Below are 24,574 nucleotides of genomic sequence, written 5' to 3' on the forward strand. Positions count from 1 at the left end.
AAAGAATAAGTTATAAGTGTTGGTTCCCTGGACATAGCTGGGCTTGGATTTCCAATCGAAGCATCTGCTAGAAAAGTGGTTCATTTGAGCCTGTGAACTGAGCACTGTTACAGACAAGGCCTTGTGGTATGTGGGGGCATGCGGAAAGGGCCCAGTCCCTGTCTTTAAAGAACTTAGAGTCCACTGTGAGGGTGACGGGTCGAGTTATATCTGCTTCACTTAGCATGAAGGATGAAGCATGACCAATGTGATGAGTTTTACTTGGCGGGGGGTGGGCCCCAGATGGGCTGCATAGAGGAAGCACCCCTGTATGCTGACGATCTGTATACAAAGAAGGGGGTTGGGGTGAAGAGAGCAGTGGGCCTGGAGGTAGAAGAGTACAGAGAATGGTTGGGTTTTGAATGATAGGCACAAAGAGTTTGGACTTGATTCTTTAGGCAATGGGGAGAAATTGGTAGGTTTTGAGTTAACAACAGTGACCCTAACAGATCTTTGTATCCCATTTTTTGGGCAGCAGAATAGAAAAAAAGCCTCAAGCTGGGGAGGGCAGCTGGAGGACTGTTACTATAATTGTGATGAGAAATTAAGGGAGTGACCACAGAAGTAGAGGTGACAGGATGGAGAGGAGAACTATTTTGGTCGTGGTTGGGTCACAAATGAAGGAGGGATCAAGAATAACAACCATGCGTTTGATTCGGGGTGCCTAGGTAGATGGTAATGAACTTACTGGAACTCTGCCATATAAAAGGGGGGAAGCCAGTCCTGGAAGGTGAGGGAAGACAGAGGCCAGTTGGGCATGTTTCTCTGGAGGAGTTGTGGAAATCTCCCCTGAATAGCATGGCCTGCAGGATTGGATTTCAGGAGAAAGGTCTGGGTTGGGGAACGTATAGGAGCTGCCATGGGCTGACTGTGCCATTCTCCCTTTACATGGGCCTGGCCAGGTGTTAAGGCTGAAATCTTGATGGGCGTGTCCAGTGTAAACTCAGATTCCACCTCTGAGCCTGCTCATGAACATGGGTGGACCTCGTGACATGATTGCTTTACTTTGCCTCTGAAGTTAATTGGGTAGATCAGGCTTTCTGTCGAAGCCGGCTCTTTAAGGGGCCATGATATGAGCCAGGCTTCATCCAAACACATCTGTACTACATAATGAACTGTCTTATAGGATTCTCCTGTTGAACCAACTTGAAACACCCCCCCCCCCAAAGTAAACCTTTTAGTGGATTCTCTTTCTCTCTAAAATGACTGGGTTGGACTATGTGATCTCTGAAGTCCTGTTCAGCTATGCCTGGCTCTGATTTGGAAATCTCAATCTATGCAGCATCAACCAGAGACCGCTTCCCACCTCACTTAAGAAATCACGCAGGTCTCCACTTTGACGTTTATGTTTATGTTGGCGGTAGGGGAAGGAAATGCCATGTGCATTATTAGTCAAGAGCCTGGGGTTTAGAAGTTTGGGGATGGCCGGTGATATTCGTGTGACATAAGCTTGGGAAATCAAGGCACATGAGGAGGATCTAAAGGTTCATCAGACGTGGGGTGAGTTCAGATCAGAATGTGGCTTTGCTCTCTGCATCTATTAAGCTTTTGAACATTTTAATCAGACTCCTGTAAGCTGTTTATTCATGTGTATGTTTCGAGGGCCTCCTACTTAATAATAGGTCTATTACTAGGTTTTACTTAATGTCAAATATAATAATCATAGCTAATATTTGAGAGATTCGTATGTGTTAGAGACTGTGCTAATCCTATTCTGTATAATGACCAGTGTCATCTTCACATCCGCTTAACTGTAGTAGAGTCTGATGAGGAAACAGGCACAGAGCCATCTCTTGCCCGGGGGTTTTCTGCTGGGACCCCAGCGCCCAGGCTGTTTGGCTCCAAAGTACACCAGTACTGATATCCTCACGTGTTGTCTTGGAACAGCCTTGGACCAGAGTTGGGCTCCAGTTTTTGTTGTGACCCCAGCAGAAACACCCTTGGCAAGGCACTTGGTGTCTTGCACTGCTTCTTAGAAACCATGGCCCTGGGGCGCCTGGCTGGCGCAGTCGGTTGAGCCTCTTACTCTAGATTTCGGCTCAGGTCATGATCTCACCGTCCTGAGATCCAGCCCTGCCTTGGGTTCCGTGCTCAGCGGGGAGTCTCCTTCTCTCCCTCTTCCTCTCCCTCTGCCCCTCTTCCTGTGCACGTGCTCGTTCGCTCACGCTCTCTCTCAAAATCTTTAAAAAAAAAAAAAAAAAAGAAAAGCAACTGTGGCTCAGCAAGCAGTGTGCCTAAGACCCCAGTTTCCTGCCACATCACGATGGCACTTTCCTTGTCCATGGAGGCTTGGCTTCTGTTATGTCGTCCACCTTATTCCATGGGGAGATTGAGCCATCGGGTGTGATACCTTCGTTTTACACCTGGGGGACAGGTCACTTCCATGACTTCGAGCAAATGCTCCAGGACCCCTACTCAGTGAGTGACAGAATGGGTACAAGGCATAGTATCTTCTGGTTCCAGGGTCATTTCTATTTCTGCTACCAAATGATTAACTGCTGAGGCCCTCAGGTTCCCGCCTGAGAGGGCGTCTGATCTCTGAGGTCCTGGGGTGCCCCTTGCAGAGCTGAATGCTGACCACAGTACCTGCAGACAGCTACTGCATTTCTTTTTGAGATGTAATTCACATAACCTAAAATTTGCCATTTTAAAGTCTACAGTTTAGTGGTTCTTAGCATACTCACCACCATCTCACTGTACAATATTTCCACTACCTCCAAAAGAAACCCCATACTTATTGGCAGTTAGTCCCCCCTTCCCCACCTCCCCCCACTCCATTTTTTCTTCAGCTGAGGAGTCCCCTGCCTGTCAGCTCTGACTTGTATGGAAAAGGTTACCCTTCCAGGCATTCCAGGCACCTTTGGGATTTCCTCAGAACAGCCTTCATAGACATTTACCCTTCCGTGTGGAAAGGAGGAATGAGAATGTCCTTTTTTTTTTTTTATTTATGTATTTGAGAGAGAGAGGAGGGGAGGGGCAAAGGGAGAGAATCTTCAAGCAGACTCCCTGCTGAGTGCAGAGCCCAAATCTGGGCCCTATCCCACGACCCTGAGAATCAGACCTGAGCCAAAATCCAGAGTCTGCACGCTTAACTGACTGTGCTACCCAGGCGCCCCCCGAAGACTGTCCTTTAAATCAACAAAGTAACTTAAGCAATTTGTGAAAAAAATTCCTCCTTCCACCTTTTAAATCAAGCTGCTTGCCATGTACGTAGGACACTTGGATGCTTCCTGGAAATCTGTAAACAGACTTTTGGCCGCGGCACCTTGCCTACCAAGTTCCCCTTTTACACAGGTACCTGGAGCCAGGTGTGGCCCTCGAGGACCTGAAATCAGCCGTCTGGCTTACACACTGTAGATGTGGGTAGTGGTGGCTGTTTTGGTCTGAAATGCCAATCCCTGCCTTCACATCACCATTGTCCTCTCTGGGACTGCTTTAAATTTATTCATGGAACTAGTGGGAGCTCAGGTGGCAATAGCTAAACCCATTTAGTAATCAGAATAAGAGGAAAACCATTTTCATGTTCCCTTGCAATGCTGCAGTGCTTAGCTAACCCAGAAGATATTACTCAGCGTGCTTCGAGGTGTAAAAGCATAAATTTACCAAGACAGATGTGTTCAAATCTAGATTGAGGCAAGAGTTAAAGTGGTGCAAAAATTCAGGGAAATCAGCGACTAGCATAACTTAGCATTTTGGGTTTGCTGTCACCCTCTCTAGCACGAGGCGGGAGAGGGCTACCTTACTTGTTTGTGTTAGGGAGAGAAATTACTTCCACCAGAGACATTTGTAAAATTGACCATGCGTGGCAGTGGGTTTGTCGCAAGCAGTTTTCAGGAATGTTCCCGTGGTAGGCAGTAGGGAGGTATGAAGTTGTTTTTCCCAACCTGCAGGTTTTCCTTTTATGACTCACAGCCCCAGTGGCCCCCTGCCAGGGGGGCAGGGGAAACACAGGGCTGTCCAAGCAGCCACATCCCATGAGGTCTTTATCATAGGAAGGTGGAGCATCCTTATTCTGTGGCTCGTTTCAGGTTAAATCAAGCTGTGACCCCCCCCCTCCATAAGCAGGCTCAATCTCTTGGGACTGACTTTAGTCTCATTCCTGAACCCAGGTGATCAAGGGGCTTGTGCCATAGTCCTAGTTATTGGGTCATGGTTTGACCCCTCAGGTCCAGATTTGATTCTGGCCCATCTTCTTGTGGGTCTTCCCTGCATTTTGGTACCGGCTGCTCACTGTTGACTAACCCGTTTGCTCTTTGATAAGTAGCTCCGTTCTTTTGGAGTTGTGGTATAGATTCAGGAGCTGGCCCCCATGCCCGGCAGGTGCGTGTTGTTCTGGACAAACAAGTGTAGCACGGGTATTTACAGAAGCTTCATTCAGACAAACAAAAGGGAAATCCTGAGATGACACGTCTGTGATTTACCAGTCTCAGATGTCCCTTGTGTTCTTAGTCATCCACAGAAAAGGGTCAAGATTTTAAAACCTGAAAACCAAAGCAGTTTAGGTATTACTCATTTAGAATTTGTACTGAACCCTTTCAAAAAAAAAAAAAATTGAAAGCTGCTTGTGTGTAAAAAGGAAAACGGTAGAAGAGAACCCATCCTTAGAGAGCAGGGGGACAGGTGTGACTGGGCACTCGAGAGCACCCACCCATCTCCCTGGCGGAGCTGGAACTTTGTGTCTGAAATCTTTGGCAGCCAGGGGTCCAGGCTGCCTCTGCAGTTCTTTTTTTTTAAGATTTTTTTTAATTTTTTTTTTTTTATTTATTTATCCGAGACAGAGAGAATGAGAGAGACAGAGAGCACATGAGAGGGGGGAGGGTCAGAGGGAGAAGCAGACTCCCCGCCGAGCAGGGAGCCCGATGCGGGACTCGATCCCGGGACTCCAGGATCATGACCCGAGCCGAAGGCAGTGGCTTAACCAACTGAGCCACCCAGGCGCCCCGCCTCTGCAGTTCTTAATCCAGCAGGGAGCAGACACGCTCCTCTGCAGGGAGGACTTTACTCTTGGCATGAAACCCGAATGGATTTGTCACCGAAGTACTAACAGGTCTTCTCCACTGGTAATTCTGTGGGAACAGATCAAAGGTCCTCTCACAACACCGAGACCAAGTTTGGTTAATTGCAGTGAACACACCTTCAGGTGTCAGGCCTGTTTGGCATTTGCATGGAGACGACCAGGTCCAAGTCCCTGCTTCAGGCAGCTCACTGGCTGGAGCAGCACTGTCCAGCGGAACTTTCCGTGATGATGGAGATGTTCTTTGGTCCTGTCCAACACAATAGTCGCCTGCCACATGTGGCTACGGAGCACTTGGAATGTGGCTAGTGTGGCTAAGAAACTGCATTTTAAAGTTTTTATTGAATTTTACTTTTAATGACACAGCCACATGTGGCTAGTGGTTACCAGGGTGACCATAAGGGACAAATGTTGGGGCGCCTGGGTGGCTCAGTCAGTTGAGCATCCGACTCTTGATTTCAGCTCGGGTCATGATCTCAGGGCTGTGGGATCAAGCCCTAGTGTCGGGCTCCACGCTCAGCATGGAGTCGGCTTGGGATTCTCTCCCTTTCCCTCTCCCTCTGACCCTCCCCGCCCCCTAAAAAAAAAAAAAAAAAAACCTAAACCCCTAACTGGGATGGGTGTACTTTCAGGATGAACTAAGTGGAACACGTGGGAGGGAGTGATTAATTCATCAAACCCAAATGCAAGGCTACTGGGGGCACATCAGGTGGAGCCTCTCGTGGATCAGACATTTCAATCAAGGCGTTGGCAGGTGCTGGATCCCAGCCAGTTCTAACAAGGGCATGCTGTGTCTTGTTTCACAGGCCTTATTAAAATGCACCCTTAGCTTTAGACACCAGTCACGGTGGGTCACGTTGCAATATGAGATCAAGTTTGTGTTTCCTCCCAAGGGGACAAAATCTACTTCAGGACAGACAGAAGCTGCTAGGGTGTCTGTGGGTAGAACCAGCACTTTGCTTATCAAATGGATCTTCTTTTTTTTTTTTTTTTTTTTTTTAAAGATTTTATTTATTTATTTGAGAGAGAGAGTGAGAGAGAGAAAGAGCACAAGAGGGGGGAGCGGGAGGGGGAGAAGCAGACTCCCTGCTGAGCAGGTAGCCCGATGCGGGACTCGATCCCGGGACTCCAGGATCATGACCTGAGCCGAAGGCAGTCGCTTAACCAACTGAGCCACCCAGGCGCCCTCAAATGGATCTTCTTAAGGACACGTACAAGTCCATGGGTAACATCTCCAAAATTCTGCCTAATGTCAAAGGACATTTTCAGACAGGCATTACCAGCTCACTACATGCCTTTTCCATGAAAAATTCTTTGTGGTCCTCTGCACTGGAATGAGGCAACTTTTCTGCTGAATACTTGAGCACTGGCCCCCCAGGTACAGTGCTTTGGGGCTTGTAAATTTAACCTGTGATGAATCAGCCACTTTCTAATAATGTGTGCCTGGTGCCCAAGGGTGAGTCAGTGTCATTAATGTGGAGGGTTCCTGTCTGCCTACACCCAACGTGAGTTGTTAGAGATTGCATACAAAAGATCTAGAACACGACCCTGTTTTAGGCCACTTGAGGTATGGTATCTCTCATGAGAATACTTGTTCCCATCTTGATTTTGGCAGCTGTGCTTGATTGTAGACTCTGAAGAAGTCTTAATTAGCTCTGGATGTGGATTGATGCTGAATGGTTTTGTCCACAGATGGTTTGGGTCCATTGAATCCAAGGTCACTGAGGGTTTAGTAAATACTGCAAAATTGTGTTCTCTTGCTCTTAACTCTTGATGACATATAACAAGATGTACCAGCAAACAGTAGGGGAATGGCTCAGGCCAAAAACATATTGTTACTTGTGCAAGAAGTTAACTGGAAGAATGAATGTGTGCTTGCAATTCTTGGGTGAGAAAGTAGGGATAGAGTTTTGAAGGAAGACCCAGTAGAATGATTGCCTTATGATTTTGGAGGGGTTGATCCAGAACTTTTAAATTGTCATCGTAAGAGAAATATCTGTACCTGATTCAAATAAATCAGAGAAGGCTTTAAATTAATAATACAATGCTTCTTCTCCCTGACCCCTATTCTCATTCTTTTTAATGGACTTCATTTTTTTATAGCAGTTTTAGGTTCACAGTAATATTGAGCAGAAGATAGAGTTTTCATATACCTCCTGCCCCCACACATGCACAGGCCCCTTCTTATCAACACCCCCGACCAGAGATACGTTGGCTATAGTTGATTAACTCGAAGTCCCTACTTCAGGGTTCACTCTTGGTATTGTAGATTCTGTGGGTTTGTACAAATTTATATTGATATGTATCCACCATCAGAGTATCATACAGAATCTTTTCACTGCCCTAAAAGTCCTCTGTGTTCCACGTATGCATCCCTCCACCCCAACCCCTGGCAACCACTGACTGTTTTATTGTCTCCATAGTTTTGTCTTTCCGGAATGTTATGTAGTTGGAATCCTACAGTTTGTCACTTTTATGATTGGCTTCTTTCATTTAGTAATATGCATTAGAGGTTCCTCTATCTTTTCATGGCTTGATAGCTTTTTTTTTTTTTTTTTTTTTTTTAGCATGAAAGACTATTCCATCGTCTCGATGTCCCACAGTTTATCTGTTCACCTACTGAAGGAATCTTGGTTGCTTCCAAGTTTTGGCAATTATGAATAAAATTGTAAACATCTGTGTGCAGGTTTTGTGTGGACCTAAGTTTTTAACCCCTTTGGGTAAATACCAAGGAGTATGATTGCTGGATTGTATGGTATATATGTTTAGTTTGGTTAGAAACCACTAAATTGTCTTCCAAAGTGGCTGTGCCATTTTGCATTCCCACCAGTAATTAATGAGCTTTCCTTTTGTTCCACGTCCTTGCCAGCACTTGGAGGTGTCTGCAGTTTGGGCCATTCTCATAGGTGTGTAGTGGTAGCTCGGTTTTGGTTTTGTGTTTTTTTTCCAAGTATGATTAACATACAGTGTTATGCTAGTTTCACGTATACATTCTAATGGTTCCACAGTTCTGTACATTACTCAGTGCTCATCCCCTCCACCTGTTTCCCCCATCCCCTCCCCATCCTGTCTGGCAACCACCAGTTCTCTGTAGTTAAGAGTCTGGGTTTTTTGTTTGTGTCTTTTTCTTTGTTGTTGTTTCTTTGTTCATTTGTTTCGTAAATTCCACATATAAGTGAAATCATATGGTATTTCTCTTTCTCTGACTGGCTTATTTCAGTTAACATTATACCCTTGGGTCCATCCATGTTGTTGCAAATGGTGGGTATTCATCCTTTCTGATGGCTGATTAATATTCCACTCTACTCTGTTAATTTTACTAGTCTAAATACCCTTTATAAGTGGGATCATACAGTATTTGTTTTTTTCTGTCTGACTTATTTCATTTAGCATGATGCCCTTTTTTTATGGCTGAATGATATTCCTGTGTGTGTGTGTGTCTTTATCCATTTATCCATCAGTGGACACTTAGGTAGTTTCCCTGTTTGGTTATTGTGAATAATGCTGCAATGAACGTGGGGGTGCAGAGATCTCTTTGAGAGAGTGATTTCATTTCATTTGTATGTGTACCCAGAAGTGGGATTGCTGGGTCGTAGTAGTTCTAGTTTTCATTTGTTGAGGACGCTCTGTTTTCCATAGTGGCTGTACCAATTTTACTTTCCTACTAACAGTACATAAGGGTGCCCTTTTCTCCACATTCTCGTCAACACTTACCTTGTCTGTTTGATACTAGCCATTCTAACAGGTAGGGGCTGATCTCACTGCAGTTTTGATTTGCATTTCTCTGATCATCAGTGAAATTGAGCATCTTTTCACATGCATGTTGGCCATCTGGATATCTTCTTTGGAAAAGTGTCTATCCAGAACCACATAAGTGGACCTGTATCCTAGGTCTGCAGGGGATGATGAGGCACCAGGGGCAGCTGGGGTGCAGCCCATTTTTAAATCAGGTTAAGTTTTAAGCATTCTTTGTATATTTTGGATAATGGCTCTTTATTAGATGTGTCTTTGGTAAGTATTTTCTCCCAGCCTGTGGCTTGTCTATTCGGTCTCCCAGTAGTGTTTTCCACAGAGCAGAAGTTTTTAATTTTAATGAAGTCCATCTTAACAAGTTTTTCCATGGATCATGCTTTTGGTGTTACAGCTAAAAAGTCATTGCCAAACTCAAGTCATCTAGGTTTTCTCCTATGTTGCTTCTAGGAGATTTATCATTTTGTGTTTTATATTGTAAGTCTGTGATCCATTTCGAATTAATGTTTGTGAAGGATGTAAAGTCTAAGTCTAGATTCTTTTTTTTTTTTTTTGCAGGTGGTTGTCCAATTGTTCCACTCCATTTGTTGAAGAGACTGTATTTTCTCCATTGTGTTGCCTTTTCTCCTTTGTAAAAGATCAGTTGACTATATGGGTCTATTTTTGGGCTCTCTAATCTGTTCCACTGATCTGTTTGTCTCTCTTTTGCTAATACCACACTATCTTGATTACTCTAATTTTATAGTAAGTCTTGAAGTTGGGTAGTATCCTCCCACCTTGTTCTTTTCCTTCAATATTGTATTGGCTATTTTGGGTCTTTGTCCTCTCCACATAAACTTTTCAGTTTCTCCATATCTACAAAATAACTTGCTGACATTTTGATTGTGATTGCATTGAATCTATAAATCAAGTTGGGAAACTGACATGTTGACAGTATTGTGTCGTCTTATCCATGAACATGGAATATCTCTCCATTTAGTCATTCTTTGATTTCTTTCATAACAGTTTTGTAGCTTTCTTCATATAGATCTTACACATATTTTGTTAGATTTATACCAGGTATTTCTTTTGGGGGGCTGCTAATATAAATGGTGTTGTGTTTTTAATTTCAAATTCCACTTGTTCATTGCTGATATATAGGAAAGTGACTAACCTTGTATCCTCCAACCTTGCTGGAGTCACTTATTAGTTTCAGGAGTGTAAGGAGGTTTTTTTTTTTTTTTTTTTTTTTTTGTGAATCCTTTTAGATTATCTACATAGATGATCATTTGCTCTTGAACAAAGACAGTTTTTATTTTTCCTTCCCAATTAGTATATCTATTTCCGCCCCCTTGTCTTGTTGCAGTAGCTAGGACTTCTGCTACGATGTTGAGAAGTAGTGGTGAGCAGGGACATCATAGCCTTGTTTCTGATCTTGGAAGGAAAGCTTTAATTTATCACCATCAAGTATGGTGTTAGCTGTAGGGTTTTTGCAGATATTCTTTTTCAAGTTGAGGAAGTTCCCTTCTATTCCCAGTTTACTGAAGGTATTCCATTCTTTTAAACAGCTATATAACATTTCATTGTATTGAAGAACTAGGTTTTATTTAATTCTTCTTTGATGAATACTTGGTCTGTTTCCATTTCTTTTTGCTATTTTAAGCAGTACTGTTGTGAACAACCTTGTACATACCTCTTTGGGCACATGTGCAAGTATTTTTCTCTAACAAATACCTAAAAGTGCAATTGCTGGGTTGAGAGATACGCATATTTAAATAATTTTAATTTTTTAAATGTTGAGATAATTACAAACCTATAGGAAACTTGCAAATACAGTATATGTCACTTCCCTCCACCAAATCATCTGAGAGTAAGTTGCTTCCCTGATGCTCCATCACTACCCCCGCCAACATCTACAATATAACTTGAGGGTACATTTCCTTCAAACAAGGACATCCTTTTATATATCCTCAACATAACCATCTGGATCAGGAAATTAATGTTGATGTGTTACTACCACCTAATCCTTAGACCCAATTCAAATTTCACCAGTTGTCACAATAATGTCTAATAGAAGGAATTTCCATTTACTGATCACCTAGATTTCCCAGTTTTACCACATTTGCCCCGGTAAGTATAGGTGTGTCTAAATATTTTTTCAGAATCATTTCAGACTCCGTCACAAGCATGATGCTCATTACATCTTAATACTAAAGCATGCATTTCCTAAAAACAAGGACACTTTCTTCCCTGAGGACAGTAAATCCATCAAGATCAGGAGTTTGACATTGATCCAGTATTACCATCTGGTCAATAGACCTCTTTCAAATTTCATTGTGTCCCAATAATGCTCTTTATAGATTCAGGATCCAATCCAGGATCACCTGTTGGATTTAGCTGTCACAATTTCCTTGATCTCTGGGATTGCCGTTCATTGCTGAAAGCTGTTACCTCATGTTTTGTCCATTTTATAGTGTTTACAATGGAAGGGCTAATCTGACACCAGTTCTCCATCATAGCAAAAAGCAAAAGTCTGCTTCAGAATTTTAGAAGCTAGGTTATTAAATGCTATGACTATTTTCTTGGTGGATTATATGCTTTATAAAATACTGCACTTTTCCTATTTAGAGGTTGGGATCTTGAGTTTCACCTTGTCATATTAATATTGCCACATCTGTTTCCTTCCTGTTAACCTTTACCTGGTATATATTGCTCTATTATATATTTCTATATATGTATATATATATTTCTATATTATATCTTGTCAACAGCATATAGTTATCTTTTTATTCCATTTATCTTTTGATAGATTTACCCTCTTTACACTCATTTTTTAAAACTGATATAATTGCACATATTCTTGTGTTAAAGTTCATGTTTTCTGTTTAATATGTTTCTTTCTGTTTGGTGACTTTAGTTGGATTGATTTTTAGTTGTTGGTGTTGACCTTTTTTTCTTGAATGAGCTAGAGGTTATATATCCTAAATATCTCTTCTATATCCTATACATCTCTTAATATTTTTTTTTGCTCTGGGAAATGGATTTTTAAAAATAAAGTTTATTTTTAGAACAGTTTTAGATTTACAATGCCAAGCTAGTACAGAGAGTCCTCATATCCTCCATATTTGGTTTCCCCTATTTTTAGCATTTTACATTAGTGTGGTACATTTATCACAACTAATGAACCAATATTGATATACTATTATTAACTGAAGTCCATACTCTATTCGGATTTTTTGTTTTTTATCTAAAGCCCCCCTTTTTTGTTGTTGTTTGTTGTTCCAGGATCCAATCCAGGGTACCAGTGACCTGCCATTATTATATCTCCTTAGGTTCTTCAGGCTGTGCCAGTTTCTCAGACTTTAGTGTGTTTTTGATGACCTTGGTTTTGAGGAGTACTGGTCACGTATTTTGTAGGATTGGAATTTGTCCTATGTTTTTCTCATGATTTTACTGGGGTTATAGGTTTTAGAGGGGAAGACCACACATGTATAGTGGTTGTCTCATCCCCTCATATCAAAGGTATGACCCATCACTGTTGATGTTAACCTTGATCTGATGGAGTGTTTCTTAGATTTCTCCACTGTAAAGTTACTCTCTCCCTCCCACCTACCTTCTCCTACTGTAATCTTTGGAAGGAAGTCAAGACTTATGGAGTGGAGAGTTATGTTTCCTCTCCTTGAGCTAGAAATCTCTATAAATTAATTTGAATTCTTCTTTTTTAACCCTTTTATGTATTTGTTTAATGTATATTTATATCAGCATGGACACATGAATATTTTATCCTTCGGATTATAATCTAATACTATTTTGTTGATTAAATTGTTCCAGCTTTAGCTGGGAGCTCTTCCAGTTGGCCCTGTGCTTCTCTGACATATACCCATAAATATCAGTATTTTAAAAAATACTTCCTGGCGCTAGAAGATGCTACAAACTCATATATTTCTTGTTCCAATCCTAGAATCTGCCATTTGTCCAAGGAGTTCTGTTTTTCTTTAATTGGAGAATGGTATTTAGAAACCAAGATCTGGGTGCTAGATGTGCTCATTGCTACTGGGGTGTAATTGCTTCTAGGCCATCTCGGGTGACAGAGCAAAGGCATGTCTGCATACTAGCTCATATACACACACACACACACACACACACACGTCTATAAATATTTCTATATGTAACCATCTGTGTGTATATTAAGCTACACATGATTCATACTGAGGTCTCCAACTCTAATTGATCATCACATGGATCATTCTAGCCTCTTTTTTAACTTTTTTTCTTTTTCTTTAAATTCAATTAACATGTATTAGTTTCAGAGGCAGAGTTCAGTGATTCATCAGTCTTTAGTAATACCTGATGTTCATTACATCACATGCCTTCCTTAATGTCCATCACCCAGTTACCCCATCCCCGCACCCCCCACCACTCCAGCAACCCTCAGTTTGTTTCCTGAGATTAAGAGTCTCTTATAGTTTATCTCCCTCTCTGATTTCATCTTGTTTTATTTTTCCCTCTCTTCTCCTATGAACCTTGCTTTGTTCTTAAATTGGACATATAAGTGAGATCATATGATAATTGTCTTTCTCTGCTTGACTTATTTTGCTTAGCATAATACCCTCCAGTTCCATCCACATTGTTGTAAATGGCAAGATTTCATTTTTTTGATGGCTGCATAATATTCCATTGTATATATATACACCACAACTTCTTTATCCATTCATCAATTGATGGCCATCTGGGCTCCTTCCATAGTTTGGCTATTGTGGACATTGCTGCTATAAACATTAGGGTGCAGGTACCCCTTCGGATTGCTGCATTTGTATATTTGGGGTAAATCCCTAGTAGTGCAATTGCTGGGTCATATGGTAGCTCTATTTTCAACTTCTTGAGGAACCTCCATACTGTTTTCCAGAGTGGCTGCACAAGTTTGCATTCCCACCAAAAGTGTAACAGGGTTCCCCTTTCTCTATATCCTTGACAACATCTGTCATTTCCTGACTTTGTAATTTTAGCCATTCTGACTGGCGTGGCGTGGTATCTCATTGTGGTTTTGATTTGTATTTCCCTGATGCCCAGTGATGTTGAGCATTTTTTCATGTGTCTGTTGGCCATTTGGATGTCTTCTTGGAGAAATGTCTGTTCATGTCTTCTGTGCATTTCTTGATTGGATTCTATGTTTTGGGGGGTTGAGTTTGATAAGTTCTTTACAGATCTCAGATACTAGCCCTTTATCTGATATGTCATTTGCAAATACCTTCTCCCATTCTGTCTGTTGTTTTTCAGTTTTGTCGACTGATTCCTTTGCTGTGTAGAAGGTTTTTATCTTGATGAAGTCCCAATAGTTCATTTTTGCCTTTGTTTCCCTTGCCTTGGGAGATGTGTATAGCAAGAAGTAGCTGCGGCCAAGGTCACAGAAGTTGCTGCCTGTGTTCTTCTTTAGGATTTTGATGGATTCCTGTCTCACATTGAGGTCTTTCATCCATTTTGAGTCTATTTTGTGTGTGGTGTAAGGAAATGGTCCAGTTTCATTCTTCTGCATGTGGCTGCCCAATTTTCCCAACACCATTTGTTGAAGAGACTGTCTTTTTTCCTTTGGATATTCTTTCCTACTTTGTCGAGGATTAGTTGACCATAGAGTTGAGGGTCCATTTCTGGGCTCTCTATTCTGTTCCATTGATCTATGTGTCTGTTTTTGTGCCAGTACCATACTGTCTTGATGATGACAGCTTTGTAATAGCGCTTGAAGTCCAGAATTGTGATGCCACCAGCTTTGGTTTTCTTTTTCAACATTCCTTTGGATATTCAGGGTCTTTTCTGGTTCTGTACAAATTTTGGGGTTATTTGTTCCATTTCTTTGAAAAAAGTGGATGTATTTTGATAGGGACTGCATTAAATGTGTAGATTGCTCTAGGTAGCATAGACATTTTCACAATATTTTTTCTTCCAATCCATGAGCATGGAACGTTTTTCCATTTCTTTGTGTATTCCTCAATTTCTTTCATGAGTGTTCTATAGTTTTCTGAGTATAGATTCTTTGCCTCTTCAGTTAGATTTATTCCTAGGTATCATGGTTTTGGGTGCATTGTAAATGGGATTGACTCCTTAATTTCTCTTTCTTCTGTCTTGTTATTGGTGTATAGAAAAGCAACTGATTTCTGTGTATTGATTTTATATCCTGCCACTTGACTGAATTCCTGTATGAGTTCTAGCAGTTTTGGGGTGGAGTCTTTTGGGTTTTCCACATAAAGTATCATATCATCTGTAAAATATGAGAGTTTCACTTCTTTGCCGATTCGGATGCCTTTTTAATTTTATTATGTTATGTTAATCACCATACATTACATCATTAGTTTTTGATGTAGTGTTCCATAATTCATTGTTTGCGTATAACACCCAGCGCTCCATTCAGTACGTGCCCTCTTTAATACCCATCACTGGACTAACCCATCCCCCCAATGCCTTTTATTTCTTTTTGTTGTCTGATTGCTGAGGCTAGGACTTCTAGTAGTATGTTGAACAGCAGTGGTGATAGTGGACATCCCTGCCGTGTTCCTGATCGTAGGGGAAAAGCTCTCAGTTTTTCCCCATTGAGTATGATAGTCGCTGTGGGTTTTTCATAGATGGCTTTTATGATACTGAGGTATGTACCCTCTATCCCTATACTCTGAAGAGTTTTGATCAAGAAAGGATGCTGTACTTTGTCAAATGCTTTTTCTGCATCTATTGAGAGGATCATATGGTTCTTGTTCTTTCTTTTATTAATGTATTGTATCACATTGATTGATTTGCAGATGTTGAACCAACCTTGCAGCCCAGGAATAAATCCCACTTGGTCGTGGTGAATAATCCTTTTAATGTACTGTTGGATCCTGTTGGCTAGTAGTTTGGTGAGAATTTTTGCATCCATGTTCATCAGGGATATTGGTCTGTAGTTCTCCTTTTTGATGGGGTCTTTGTCTGGTTTTGGGATCAAGGTAATGCTGGCCTCATAAAATGAGTTTGGAAGTTTTCCTTCCATTTCTATTCTTTGAAACAGCTTCAGAATAATAGGTATTCTTCTTGAAATGTTTGGTAGAATTCCCCTGGGAAGCCATCTGGCCCTGGGCTTTTGTTTGTTGGGAGATTTTTGATGACTGCTTCAATTTCCTTACTGGTTATGGGTCTCTTCGGGTTTTCTATTTCTTCCTGGTTCAGTTTTGGTAGTTTGTACATCTCTAGGAATGCATCTGTTTCTTCCAGATTATCTAATTTGCTGGCATATAGTTGCTCATAATATATTCTTATAATTGTTTATATTTCTTTGGTGTTGGTTGTGATCTCTCCTCTTTCATTCATGATTTTATTTATTTGGGTCATTTCTCTTTTCTTTTTGATAAGTCTGGCCAGGGGTTTATCAATCTTATTAATTCTTTCAAAGAACCAGCTCCTAGTTTCGTTGATCTGTTCTACTGTTCTTTTGGTTTCTATTTAATTGATTCTTTCTCTTCTCCTGGTGGGTTTAGGCTTCATTTGCTGTTCTTTCTCCAGCTCCTTTAGGTGTAGGGTTAGGTTGTGTATTTGAGACCTTTCTAGTTTCTTGAGAAAGGCTTATATTGCTATATACTTTCCTCTTAGGACTGCCTTTGCTGCATTCCAAAGATTTTGAACAGTTGTGTTTTCATTTTCATTTGTTTCCATGAATTTTTAAAATTCTTCTTTAATTTCCTGGTTGACCCATTCATTTTTTAGTAGGATGCTTTTTAGCCTCCACGTATTTGAGTTCTTTCTAACTTTCCTCTTGTGATTGAGTTCTAGTTTCAAAGCATTGTGGTCTGAAAATATGCAGGGAATGATCCCAGTCTTTTGGTACCGGTTGATACCTCATTTGTGACTCAGGATGTGATCTATTCTGGAAAGTGTTCCATGTGCACTCAAGAAGAACGTATTCTCTTGCTTTAGGATGAAATGCTCTGAATGTATCTGTGAAGTCCATCTGGTCCAATGTGTCATTGAAAGCCCTTGTTTCCTTGTTGATCTTCTGTTTTAGATGATCTGTCCATTGCAATGAATGGGGTGTTAAAGTCCCCTACTATTATTGTATTATTATCAATGTGTTTAATTTTGTTATTAATTGGTTTATATAATTGGCTGCTCCCATGTTAGGGTCATAAATATTTACAATTGTTAGATCTTCTTGTTGGATAGACCCTTTAATTATGATATGGTGTCCTTCCTCATCTCTTATTAAAATGTAATCTCTTATTAAAATCTAATTTGTCTGTTATAAGGATTGCCACCCCAGCTTTCTTTTGATGTCCATTAGTATGATAAATGGTTTCCACCCGCTCACTTTCAGTCTGGAGGTGTCTTTAGGTCTAAAATGAACCTCTTGCAGACAGCATATCGATGGGTCTTGCTTTTTTATCCAATCTGATGCCCTGTGTCTTCTGATTGGGGCATTTAGCACATTTACATTCAGTTATTGAAATATATTAATTTAGTGCCATTGTATTACCTGTAAAATCACTGTTTCTGTATATCGTCTCTGTTCCATTCTGGTCTGTGTTACTTTTGGGCTCTCTCTTTGCTTAAAGCATCCCTTTTAATATTTCTTGCAGGACTGGTTTAGTGATCACAAATTCTTTTAGTTCCATTTGTCCTGGAAGCTTTTTATCTCTCCTATTTGAATGACAGCTTTGTTGGATAAAGTATTCTTGGCTGCATATTTTTCTCATTTAGCACCTTGAATATATCATGCCGGTCCTTTCTGGCCTGCCAGGTCTCTGTGGTTAGGTCTGCTGCCAGTCTAATGTTTCTACCCTTGTAGGTTACGGACCTCTTGTCCTGAGCTGCTGTCTGGATTTTCTCTTTGTGTCTGAGATTTGCAAGCTTCACTATTATGTGTCATGGTGTTGACCTATTTTTATTGATTTTTGAGGGGGAATTCCCTGTGCCTCCTGGACTTGAACGTCTGTTTCCTTCCCCAGATTAGGGAAGTTCTCAGCTATAATTTGCTCTAGTATACCTTCTGCCTTTCTCTCTCTTTTCTCTTCTGAGATCCCAATTATTCTATTGTTTAACTTGAGGGTATCATTTATCTCTTGAATTCTCCCCTTGTGATGTAGTAGTTGTTTATCTCTCTTTCTCAGCTTCTTTTTCGTCCATCATTTTGTCTTCAGTATCACCAATTCTCTCTTCTGCCTCATTTATCCTAGCAGTTAGAGCCTCCATTTTTGATTGCATCTCACTAATAGCCGTTTTGATTTCAGCTTGATTAGATTTTAGTTCTTTTATTTCTCCAGAAAGGGATTCTCTAGTGTCTTCCATGCTTTTTTCAAGCCGAGCTAGTATCTATATAATTATTATTCTGAACTCTAGGTCTGACATCTTATTTATGTCCATACTGATTAGGTCCCTGGCAGTCAGTATTCCCTCTTGTTCTCTTTTTGGAGGTGAGTTTTTCCATCTTGTCATTCTGTCTAGAGAAGAGTAGATGGATGAGAGAACAAAATACTAAAATGACAACAATGACCCCAGAGAAAATATATACTAAACAAATCAGAAGAGACCTGAAACTGGAAAAAAAAATTAAAAAAAGAGAATCAGGCGAACAGAACAGATCCATACACATTGGATCCTGTGTGTATTGTTTCATTTGTTAGAAAACTAGATCCTAAAATTGTAAAGAAAGAAAAACTTATATACGTAAAAAAATAAAATTACATACAATGAAAAGATAGAATGTAAATGTAAAAATGGAAATTAAAAGACAAAAAGTGTAAAGTGACAGGTGAACAGGACAGAGCAATAAACTAGATTCTGGGTGTATTTTGGTCTCTTTGTTAGAAGAAACTGCATCCCAAAATTGTAAAGAAAGAAAAACTTAGGGCGCCTGGGTGGCTCAGTTGGTTAAGCGACTGCCTTCGGCTCAGGTCATGATACCGGAGTCCCGGGATCAAGTCCTACATTGGGTTCCCTGCTCAGTAGGGAGTCTGCTTCTCCCTCTGATCCTATCCCCTCTTGGGCTATCTCTCTCACTCTCTCTCTCTCCCTCTCAAATAAATAAATAAAATCTTAAAAAAAAAAAAGAAAAACATATATATACAAATATAAAACTAAATACAATGAAAGGATAGAATGTAACTGTAAAAATGAAAATTTAAAAAGACCTAAAAAAGAGTTGATACAATAAGAAATTGGGTGTAAAAGGAATGAGAAGAAAAGTTAAAATTGAAAGACTTAAGGAATCATGGGGAAAAAAACCCTGTGAATTCTATGTACTTTATTTCCCTAGTGCTGGAATTTTGCATTTCTCTATGATCGTAAACTTGGTCTTAGCTGGATGTTCTTGCTGATCTTCCATGGGAGGGGCCTATTGCGTTGATTCTCAGGTGTCTTTGCCCCAAGTGGAATTGCACTGCCCTTGCCAGGGGCCGGGCTAAGTCATCTGCTCGGGTTTGCTCTCAGGAGCTTTTGTTCCCTGCAAGCTTTCCGTACAGCTTTGGAGGACGAGAGTGAAAATGGCGGCCTCCCCAACTCCACCCCGGAGGAGCCGAGAACTCGGGGCCCCACTCCTCAGCCCCCAGAGAAAAGCAGTTAGTCATTCCCGTTCCCCAGTCTCCGGCCGCACTCCGTGCTCACCCGGCCTGTGACCGTGCATTTCTATCTCTGGCACACAACCCTGTGTGGAGTCTCTAAACCCAGCAGACTCCTGTGGTGGGCTCCCGATCTGCTCCTTCCGGGGTAAGAAGGGGAGTCTCGCTGAGGTTCTACCACTCCCTGGGCCGCTGCTTGGAGAGCAGTGGCTGGACTATGCCACAGTTTATGGTATATGGTGACCCCGAGCTGAGAGCCCACTCCTGGGCTCACTGTTCGCCGCCAGCTTCCCTGCTGCGATGCTTGGGAACTCTGCTGCACTGAGGCATCCCCGGTCTTCCTGTAACCCTAGGGATCCTGAGATCACACTGTCCCACCTAGGGTTCTGCCCCTGCTTAGCCACCTGAGTGATGTCCCTCACCGGAGCAGACCTCTAAATGTTCTGATTTTATACTCAGCTGCTATATCACTTTTCAGTAGCTGGCTGATGGAGGCTCCCTCCCCTCATGGTTTATCTTCCCATATATCGCCTGGGATTCACTTCTCTGCACCTCCTACCTTGCAGAAAGTGGTCGCTTTTCTATTTGTGGAGTTGCAGCTATTCTTTTCTTTAGTTCGCCAGTTGAGTTTGCAGGTGTTCAGAATGATTTGATAGCTATCTAGCTGAATTCCTGGGACCAGACGAAACTAAGGTCTCCTACTCTGCCATCTTGGACTCCTCCCATTCTAGCCTTCTCTTACCGATAATTTCCCTCTCCAACAGTGAGAAGCCTGGCTTCTACAATTCATCACCCATTTACCTATTTGTTCAGTTCCAGTATACATACATAGTAGTTTGAGAATTGATAATATATATACCCTTGTTGGAAACTATGTGCCCATCTAGGGGAAATGATAGCTGTCAAGTTCAAAAGCAGGCAGAGTTGGGCATATGGCTGTACTTTTGAGAACAGATTCTCTTGTGAAAAGCTTTTCCCTCAAGCCTTTTAAGTGATGTGTAATCAGAGCTGCTAATCTAGATATGGATATTGGGGTCGGGGGGAAGGTACCCTGGATTGACACAATGTAGTACAGCATTTATGAGATGTGGAGTGGGATGTAAGAACCTGGCTCATTATCAGTAGAGCTTTGGACTCCAATATTCCTTGTTGCAAAAGCCATACATACTATGGAGAAGGCTTTTTTTGTAAGATTGTGCTTTGTGTTCTGTACAGTTGAGCCTTCAGCCTTCTAGTGGACTGAAAACTGTGATCATTAAACTTGGTGAGATTAAACCCTACATGATCTCAAGATCCTTAACTATATCTGCAAAGACTGTTTTTCCATTTTGCTTTTGGTGGAGATAAGTTGTTTGTAGAAGGAGATCAATTCAGTGTGTCTTTGGATGGCTTCTACCAACTTCCTTTCATGGTATTAACCTTCATGACACCCTCTAAAGGGAAACAACCGTTACAAGAAACTATTTCAGTACAATTTTGTTTTATGCAAAAATAATTAAATTTTAAAAATCTTTTTATTTTTTAGGGTCTGGGGACTCTGATTTACGTCTGGAGGATGCATTGAAAGAAACTTCCTCAGTAAAGCGTGAGTAGTAAATCAAATTATTAAAAACAAACAATAGTGATTAATATGCACCACCCACTCAGAATACACACTCAAGGAAAACATTTTTTTATCTGTATTGATCGGATAAAATATGGGTGTCATAAATTGCATTATTTAAAAGAAAATCTGAATATTTAACATAATTGGTTTCCTTTGCGAAGAATACCACACAATGTGTAATAGCTAATACAGCATTTTCTCCGGCAGTGGCCTCAGAAGACTGCCTTTCCCTAGCTCAGGAAAAGATACTTTGAAGTGAATAAGAGATTTGTTTTTCCTTCTAGATTTTTTTTTTAATATAAATGGCTTTTCTTAAAGTGGTGTCTATACATAATCTCTCAAATGCTAAGCTTTGTCATCAGTTTCTCTTTACGTTTTTTTGAAGAAAATTAAACCATTTTTTTTTTAATTGTGAAGGTTAGAAAGTAAAGCCGAGATTTTGTGCAACCCCCCCCCCCCCATCCTACAAATGTCACTCCCATCCCGGGAGGGAACTGCTGAAGTCCGTTTGGGATCTGCTGGTCCCAGATGATTTTCTATGCTGTTACGTACATCTGTACACATAGATTGTTCAGTGTTTTTTTGTTTTACATAACGTGTAAGGCTTTTTAATTTAGTTATGTGTGTATTGTACAACTTTTTTTTATTTAATATGTATTGAAGACCTGAATAAATGTATCTGTCCATCTGTATTAATTTCCCAGGGCTACTGTAACAAAGTATTATAAACCCGCAGGCTTAAACCCACAGAAACATAGTCTCTCAGAGTTCGGGAAGCCAGAGGTCCAAAATGAAGGTGTCAGCAGGACCACGCTCCCTCTGAAGGCTCGAGCTCCGCTGTGGTGACTTGCAGCTGCCTCACTCCAATCTCTGCCTCCATCTTTACAGAGCCTTCTCGTTTGTGTGGTGTCGTCTTCTCTTCTGTCTCTTATAGGGGTTCTTTTTGTTGGATTTAGAACCCACCTGGATAATCCTGCATGATCTCATCTCAATATCCTTAATTATATCTGCAAAGACCGTTTTTCCAAATAGGGTCTCGTTTATGGCATCTGGGGATTAGGACTCCACTATATATTTTGGGGGCCACCGTGGAACCTACTACATTATCCATATATCCACATCTTTATATCTATACTTCAGATGTAAACTTGGGCTTCATGGAGCTGGCATTCCAGTGGTGTGGCTTTGGCCATGGCCAGTGCTGCCATTTCCTTATTGGCCAATGTGTGATTTGCTTTCATTTTGCATAATTACAAATAGGGCTTCAGTGAACATTCTTGCCCATATCCTTTGTGTATAAGTTCAGTGGAACTACCAGGCTGAAGGGTATACGTACTTTATATTTTAATAGAGTCTGCCAAATTGTTTCCAAAATGAATGTACCATTATGTATTCACTGAATACTGTTGAGTTCCTTTGCTCCCAGATCTGCACATCACCAGATTTTATTAATCAAAGGCATTTTACCAATACAATGGACAAAATCTTATGGCTTATTATGCATTTTCCTCATTATAGTGAGATGGAGCATCATTTCATATATTTATTGGCCATTTGTATTTTCTTCTTTGGTGAATTATCTGTTTCATATCCTTTCCCCATTTTTCTGCTCGTGTGCTTGTCTTTTTTTTTTTATGGGTTTGAGGGCTCTCTGTATATTCTGGATTGAGAAAGGCAGGGGCTCTGGAGCCAGCCTTCCTGCGCCTGAACCCTGCCTCTGCCACTTCCACCTTGGGTGAGTCACCTGACTTCTCTGTGCCTCCGTTTCCTCGTGTGTTACATGAGGTTAATAATAAGCCCTGCCTCCTAGGATTATTATAAGGATTAGATGAGATGGCCCATATGAAGCGCTCAGCACAGGACTGGTATGAGTTCAGTGCTCAGTAAATGTCAGCCATTATTATTGTTCCTTGATTTGACTGTGGCTGAGTCTCTGGTGTAAGTCAAGCATGATGAGGAATGCCTGCTTAAACTGATCAACACACTAAAAGCAATTCCTGTCAAAATCCCAGCTAGAATTTTTGCTGAAACAGACAAGCTGATCCTAAAGTTCATATGGAATTCAAGGGATCCCAAATTGCCAAAACAGCCTTGGAGTACCTGGGTGGCCCAGCATCCAACTCTTGATTTCGGCTCAGGTCATGATCTCAGGGTTCTGAGATCAAGCCCCGTGTCAGGCTCCATGCTGGGTGTGGTATGGAGCCTGCTTAAGATTCTCTCCTTTCCTCCCCACTGCCCTATGATGCTCATTCGTGCACTCTTTCTCTCTCTCCAAATAAAAAAAAAAAAAAAATTGCCAAAACAATCTTGAAAAAAGAAAAAGTCAGAGAACTCAGACTTCCTAATTTGACAACTTACTACAAACTTGCAGTAATCAAGATACTGTGGCCAGTTGACTTTTGACAAAGATGCCAAGACTGTCCAATGGGAAAAGAATAATCTCGTCAATAAATAGTGCTGGGACAACTGGATATCCAGTTGCAAAAGAATGAAGTTGGACCCCTGCCTCACACCTTATACAAAAATTAACTCAAAATGGATGATAAACCTGAAACCACAAATCTCTTTGAAGTTCATTTGCATGTATGCTGTGAGGTGAGAGCTTAGGGTGTTCTCAGGTCTTCCCTAAGTATGCTCACCGTCCTATACGTGCAGGTGGCCTTTTGGATTCCCAGGAAAATAAACAGTTTATTAGCAATGACAGTTTTAATGAAATCATTTAACATCTCCCCAAATAAAATGACCAAAAAAACAAAAACAAAAACAAACCTAAGTATAAAGACCCCCAATTAGGAAATTTGTTATTTTCCTGATGGAGGACTTTTTAGTATTTACATCCCTTTCTCTGTTGTGCACCTGCCCATCTGATCTTCATCAGCATCCATCAGCCAGTGTGTCCAGGACCCATAGGAGCACCAGCATGTGATGTCTTTGGTTGAATGACATCCTCCAAAACCTCATCACTCTGCTATCCTTTTTTCCCCCTTTTTCTTTTTTTTAAGATTTTTTAAATTTGAGAGAGAGTGAGTGAGCTCGTGACCATGAGCAGGGGGAGGGGCAGAGGGAGAAGAGAAGCAGGCTCCCTGCAGAGCAGGGAGCCCGATGAGGGGCCCGATCCCAGGAACCTGGGATCATGACCTGAGCCGAAGGGGGTTGCTTAACTGACTGAGCCATCCAGGCGCCCACACTACAGTCCATTTAAGAACATTTCCATTACCTCAAAAAGGAACTGTACCCTTTAGCTGTCAATCCCCTGATTATTTCCCTCCCCCAGCCCCTGACCTGTCTCTATGGATTTCCCTCTTCCAGACATTTAATATAAATGGAGTCGTATAATGTGGACTTCATGTTTGGCTTCTTTCACTCAGCATAATGTTTTCAAGGTTCACCTGCGCTGCTTTCAGAACTTTGCTCCTCTCTCCCTCCATCCCTGCCTCCACCCTCTCCTTCCATCTCCACCCCTTTTCCCTCCATCTCTTCCTTTTGCTGTGTGTGTAATCCCCTCACAGGGAGCACACTCCTGCTTTTGCCCTATAAAGCTTCCTTTCTTTTTTAATTATTTATTTGAGAGAGAGAGAGTGTGGAGAAGAGGCAAAGGGAGAGAATCTGAAGCAGACT

General features: G+C 41.3%; 1 protein-coding gene across 3 annotated transcripts in view; it reads left to right on the plus strand.

Annotated features, from left to right (window-relative positions):
* CD99L2 (CD99 molecule like 2) overlaps window positions 1-24,574 on the plus strand; it is a 93,394-nt gene that overhangs the window by 42,159 nt on the left and 26,661 nt on the right. For 2 of the 3 annotated variants that reach the window (XM_044911728.1, XM_044911730.1), the window contains exon 2: window positions 20,876-20,935. In XM_044911728.1, coding sequence (XP_044767663.1) covers window positions 20,876-20,935 — 60 coding nt within the window. Of the gene's footprint in view, window positions 1-20,875; window positions 20,940-24,574 lie in introns of all 3 variants that reach the window. The other variant, XM_044911729.1, reaches the window with a different exon arrangement.

The sequence above is a fragment of the Neomonachus schauinslandi genome, chromosome X (assembly GCF_002201575.2).
Source record: "Neomonachus schauinslandi chromosome X, ASM220157v2, whole genome shotgun sequence".
Taxonomy (NCBI): domain Eukaryota; kingdom Metazoa; phylum Chordata; class Mammalia; order Carnivora; family Phocidae; genus Neomonachus; species Neomonachus schauinslandi.